Source organism: Lampetra fluviatilis, chromosome 67 (assembly GCF_964198595.1).
Source record: "Lampetra fluviatilis chromosome 67, kcLamFluv1.1, whole genome shotgun sequence".
In the NCBI taxonomy this organism is placed as follows: domain Eukaryota; kingdom Metazoa; phylum Chordata; class Hyperoartia; order Petromyzontiformes; family Petromyzontidae; genus Lampetra; species Lampetra fluviatilis.
Genome location: NC_136341.1, coordinates 5,204,739 through 5,211,316, shown reverse-complemented (window position 1 = coordinate 5,211,316; position 6,578 = coordinate 5,204,739). Strand labels below are relative to the sequence as shown.

The following is a 6,578-nucleotide window of genomic DNA, read 5'->3' as shown; positions in this document are numbered from 1 at the left end:
GGGTGGGTGGGTGAGCGGGTGGGTGGAGTGAGTGAGTGGGTGAGTGGGTGGGTGAGTGGGTGGGTGAGGTGAGTGGGTGGGGTGAGTGGGTGGGTGGGTGGGGTGGGTGGGTGGGTGAGTGGGTGGGTGGGTGAGTGGGTGGGTGGGTGGGTGGGTGAGAGAGTGGGTGACAGACTGTTTGGGTGGGTAAGTTTTTTTGAGTTTCAGTGATTCCCGGTGAGTGACGGTGAGTGACGGTGAGTGGCGGTGAGTGCCGTGTGAGTGACGGTGAGTGGCGGTGAGTGGCGGTGAGTGGCGTTGAGTGCCGGTGAGTGACGGTGAGTGCCGGTGAGTGACGGTGAGTGACGGTGAGTGCCGGTGAGTGGCGGTGAGTGCGGTGAGTGACGGTGAGTGGCGGTGAGTGCCGGTGAGTGGCGGTGAGTGCCGGTGAGTGGCGGTGAGTGACGGTGAGTGACGGTGAGTGACGGTGAGTGGCGGTGAGTGGCGGTGAGTGGCGGTGAGTGCCGGTGAGTGGCGGTGAGTGGCGGTGAGTGACGGTGAGTGCCGGTGAGTGCCGGTGAGTTGCGGTGAGTTGCGGTGAGTGCCGGTGAGTACCGGTGAGTGGCGGTGAGTGACGGTGAGTGCCGGTGAGCGTGCACAGTGTGGGGGCGGCACTTGGAGACCGCTGCTGCTGCTGATTCCGCTGAGACTGGGACTCACGGAAATCAACCCCATCTACATCCCCTCGCTCCAGGTACACGGGGACACACACGGGGAGACACGGGGAGACACACGGGGAGACACGGGGAGACACGGGGACACACGGAGACACGGGGACACACAGGGAGACACGGGGAGACACGGGGAGACACACGGGGACACACGGGGAGACACGGGGAGACACGGGGAGACACACGGGGACACACGGAGACACGGCGGGAGACACACACGGAGACACGGCGGGTGACACACACGGGGAGACACGGGGACACACGGGGACACACACGGGGAGACACACGGGGACACACGGAGACACGGCGGGAGACACACACGGAGACACGGCGGGTGACACACGGGGAGACACGGGGACACACACGGGGAGACACAGGGAGACACGGGGAGACACGGGGAGACACACGGGGAGACACGGGGAGACACACAGGGAGACACGGGGAGACACACGGGGACACACGGAGACACGGCGGGAGACACACACGGAGACACGGCGGGTGACACACACGGGGAGACACGGGGACACACGGGGAGACACGGGGAGACACACAGGGAGACACGGGGAGACACACGGGGACACACGGAGACACGGCGGGAGACACACACGGGGAGACACACGGGGACACACGGAGACACGGCGGGAGACACACACGGAGACACGGCGGGTGACACACACGGGGAGACACGGGGACACACACGGGGAGACACGGGGAGACACACGGGAGACACGGGGAGACACGGCGGGAGACACACACGGAGACACGGCGGGTGACACACACGGGGAGACACGGGGACACACACGGGGAGACACAGGGAGACACGGGGAGACACGGGGAGACACACGGGGAGACACGGGGAGACACACAGGGAGACACGGGGAGACACACGGGGACACACGGAGACACGGCGGGAGACACACACGGAGACACGGCGGGTGACACACACGGGGAGACACGGGGACACACACGGGGAGACACGGGGAGACACACGGGAGACACGGGGAGACACGGCGGGAGACACACACGGAGACACGGCGGGTGACACACACGGGGAGACACGGGGACACACACGGGGAGACACAGGGAGACACGGGGAGACACGGGGAGACACACGGGGAGACACGGGGAGACACACAGGGAGACACGGGGAGACACACGGGGACACACGGAGACACGGCGGGAGACACACACGGAGACACGGCGGGTGACACACACGGGGAGACACGGGGACACACACGGGGAGACACGGGGAGACACGGGGAGACACGGGGACACACACGGAGACACGGGGAGACACGGGGAGACACGGGGAGACACAGGGAGACACGGGGAGACACGGGGAGACACGGCGGGAGACACACGGAGACACGGCGGGTGACACACACGGGGAGACACGGGGACACACACGGGGAGACACGGGGAGACACACAGGGAGACACGGAGACACGGCGGGAGACACACACGGAGACACGGGGACACACACAGACACACACGGATACACACACGGGGACACGGGGACACACACGGAGACACGGGGACACACACGGAGACACGGCGGGTGACACACACGGAGACACGGGGACACACACGGAGACACGGCGGGTGACACACACGGAGACACACACGGAGACACACGGAGACACGGCGGGTGACACACACGGAGACACGGGGACACACACGGAGACACACACAGGGAGACACGGGGACACACGGAGACACGGGGACACACACGGAGACACACACAGGGAGACATGGGGACACACATGGAGACACGGCAGGAGACACACACGGAGACACACACGGAGACACACACAGAGACACACAGGGAGACACACACAGAGACACACACGGAGACACACACAGGGAGACACACACAGAGACACGGGGACACACACGGAGATACGGGGACACACACGGAGACACACACGGGGACACACACGGAGACACGGCGGATGACACACACGGAGACACACACAGGGAGACACGGGGACACACACGGACACACACACGGAGACACGGCGGGTGACACACACGGAGACACACACAGGGAGACACGGGGACACACACGGAGACACGTCGGGAGACACACACGGAGACACGGGGACACACACGGGGACACACATGGAGACACACACGGGGACACACACGGAGACACACACGGGGACACACATGGAGACACACACGGGGACACACACGGAGACACGGCGGGTGACACACACGGAGACACACACAGGGAGACACGGGGACACACACGGAGACACGTCGGGAGACACACACGGAGACACGGGGACACACACGGGGACACACATGGAGACACGGCGGGTGACACACACGGAGACACACACAGGGAGACACGGGGACACACACGGGGACACACACGGAGACACGGGGGGGGGGGGCACAGGGCTCAGGGTGTCTCGATGACACTGCATCTCTATGAGACTGTCTGTATGACGCTCTGTCTGTCTACGACGATCTGTGTTTGTCTATGACACGATCTCTATGACACTGTGTGTCTCTGTCTCTCTGTGTCTCTGTGTGTGTGTGTGTCTATGACTGCAGGTGTCTGTGTGTGTGTGTCTATGACACTGTGTGTCTCTATAAATGTGTCTCTGTCTCTATGTGTGTGTGTGTCTCTATGACTGCAGGTGTCTGTGTGTGTGTCTCTATGTGTGTGTCTATGACACTGTGTGTCTATGAATGTGTCTCTATGAATGTGTCTGTGTCTCTCTGTGTGTCTATTACACTGTGTCTATGAATGTGTCTATGTGTGTGTGTGTCTCTATGACTGCAGGTGTCTATGAATGTGTCTCTATGAATGTGTCTATGACACTGTGTGTCTATGAATGTGTCTCTATGTGTGTCTCTATGACACTGTGTGTCTATGAATGTGTCTCTGTGTGTGTATATGACACTGTGTGTGTGTCTCTATGAATGTGTCTCTATGAATGTGACTATGTCTCTGTGTGTGTGTGTCTATTACACTGTCTATGAATGTGTCTCTATGTGTGTGTCTATGACATACTGTGTCTATGAATGTGTCTGTGTCTCTCTGTGTGTCTATGACACTGTGTGTGTGTCTATGAATGTGTGTCTATGAATGTGTCTCTATGTGTGTGTGTGTGTCTATGAATGTGTGTCTATGAATGTGTCTCTATGTGTGTCTCTATGACACTGTGTGTCTATGAATGTGTCTCTATGTGTGTGTCTATGAATGTGTGTCTATGTGTGTGTCTATGAATGTGTCTCTATGTGTGTGTCTATGAATGTGTGTCTATGTGTGTGTCTATGAATGTGTCTCTCTGTGTGTGTGTCTATTACACTGTCTATGAATGTGTCTCTGTGTGTGTGTGTCTATGAATGTGTCTCTCTGTGTGTGTGTCTATGAATGTGTCTCTATGTGTGTGTCTATGAATGTGTGTCTATGTGTGTGTCTATGAATGTGTGTCTATGTGTGTGTCTATGAATGTGTGTCTATGTGTGTGTCTATGAATGTGTCTCTCTGTGTGTGTGTCTATGAATGTGTCTCTATGTGTGTGTCTATGAATGTGTGTCTATGTGTGTGTCTATGAATGTGTGTCTATGTGTGTGTCTATGAATGTGTCTCTCTGTGTGTGTGTCTATGAATGTGTCTCTCTGTGTGTGTGTCTATGAATGTGTGTCTATGTGTGTGTGTCTATGAATGTGTCTCTCTGTGTGTGTGTCTATGAATGTGTCTCTCTGTGTGTGTGTCTATGAATGTGTGTCTATGTGTGTGTGTCTATGAATGTGTCTCTCTGTGTGTGTGTCTATGAATGTGTGTCTATGTGTGTGTCTATGAATGTGTCTCTCTGTGTGTGTGTCTATGAATGTGTCTCTCTGTGTGTGTGTCTATGAATGTGTGTCTCTGTGTGTGTGTCTATGAATGTGTCTCTCTGTGTGTGTGTCTATGACACTGTGTGTGTCTATGTGTGTGTCTCTATGTGTGTGTGTCTATGACACTGTGTGTGTGTGTCTCTCTGTGTGTCTATGACACTGTGTGTGTGTGTCTATGAATGTGTGTCTATGAATGTGTCTCTATGTGTGTGTGTCTATGAATGTGTCTCTATGTGTGTGTCTATGAATGTGTGTCTATGTGTGTGTCTATGAATGTGTGTCTATGTGTGTGTCTATGAATGTGTGTCTATGTGTGTGTCTATGAATGTGTCTCTCTGTGTGTGTGTCTATGAATGTGTCTCTCTGTGTGTGTGTCTATGAATGTGTCTCTCTGTGTGTGTGTCTATGAATGTGTGTCTCTGTGTGTGTGTCTATGAATGTGTCTCTCTGTGTGTGTGTCTATGACACTGTGTGTGTGTGTCTATGAATGTGTGTCTATGAATGTGTCTCTATGTGTGTGTGTCTATGAATGTGTCTCTATGTGTGTGTCTATGAATGTGTGTCTATGTGTGTGTCTATGAATGTGTCTCTATGTGTGTGTCTATGACACTGTGTGTGTGTGTCTATGAATGTGTGTCTATGTGTGTGTCTATGAATGTGTGTCTATGTGTGTGTCTATGAATGTGTCTCTCTGTGTGTGTGTCTATGACACTGTGTGTGTGTGTCTATGAATGTGTGTCTATGAATGTGTCTCTATGTGTGTGTGTCTATGAATGTGTGTCTATGTGTGTGTCTATGAATGTGTCTCTATGTGTGTGTCTATGACACTGTGTGTCTATGACACTGTGTGTGTGTGTCTATGAATGTGTGTCTATGAATGTGTCTCTATGTGTGTGTCTATGACACTGTGTGTCTATGACACTGTGTGTGTGTGTCTATGAATGTGTGTCTATGAATGTGTCTCTATGTGTGTGTCTATGACACTGTGTGTCTATGACACTGTGTGTGTGTGTCTATGAATGTGTGTCTATGAATGTGTGTCTATGTGTGTGTCTATGAATGTGTCTCTATGTGTGTGTCTATGACACTGTGTGTGTGTGTCTATGAATGTGTCTCTATGTGTGTGTCTATGACACTGTGTGTCTATGACACTGTGTGTGTGTGTCTATGAATGTGTGTCTATGTGTGTGTCTATGAATGTGTCTCTATGTGTGTGTCTATGACACTGTGTGTGTGTGTCTATGAATGTGTCTCTATGTGTGTGTCTATGACACTGTGTGTCTATGACACTGTGTGTGTGTGTCTATGAATGTGTGTCTATGAATGTGTCTCTATGTGTGTGTCTATGACACTGTGTGTCTATGACACTGTGTGTGTGTGTCTATGAATGTGTGTCTATGAATGTGTCTCTATGTGTGTGTCTATGACACTGTGTGTCTATGACACTGTGTGTGTGTGTCTATGAATGTGTGTCTATGAATGTGTGTCTATGTGTGTGTCTATGAATGTGTCTCTATGTGTGTGTCTATGACACTGTGTGTGTGTGTCTATGAATGTGTCTCTATGTGTGTGTCTATGACACTGTGTGTCTATGACACTGTGTGTGTGTGTCTATGAATGTGTGTCTATGAATGTGTGTCTATGTGTGTGTCTATGAATGTGTCTCTATGTGTGTGTCTATGACACTGTGTGTGTGTGTCTATGAATGTGTCTCTATGTGTGTGTCTATGACACTGTGTGTCTATGAATGTGTGTCTATGTGTGTGTCTATGACACTGTGTGTGTGTGTCTATGAATGTGTGTCTATGAATGTGTCTCTCTGTGTGTGTGTCTATGACACTGTGTGTCTATGAATGTGTCTCTCTGTGTGTGTGTCTATGACACTGTGTGTCTATGAATGTGTCTCTGTGTGTGTCTATGAATGTGTCTCTGTGTGTGTCTATGAATGTGTCTCTCTGTGTGTGTGTCTATGAATGTGTCTCTGTGTGTGTCTATGAATGTGTCTCTCTGTGT

At 52.6% G+C, this 6,578-nt stretch overlaps 1 protein-coding gene across 1 annotated transcript in view; it reads left to right on the top strand.

Moving 5' to 3' along the window:
- Positions 1 to 619: 619 nt before the first annotated feature.
- Positions 620 to 6,578, top strand: part of LOC144952411 (cysteine protease ATG4B-like) — a gene marked incomplete at its 5' end in the record, with an annotated part of 20,417 nt that continues 14,458 nt past the window's right edge. The window contains one exon of the mRNA XM_078882806.1: positions 620 to 733. Coding sequence (XP_078738932.1) covers positions 620 to 733 — 114 coding nt within the window. The remainder of the gene's footprint in view (positions 734 to 6,578) is intronic.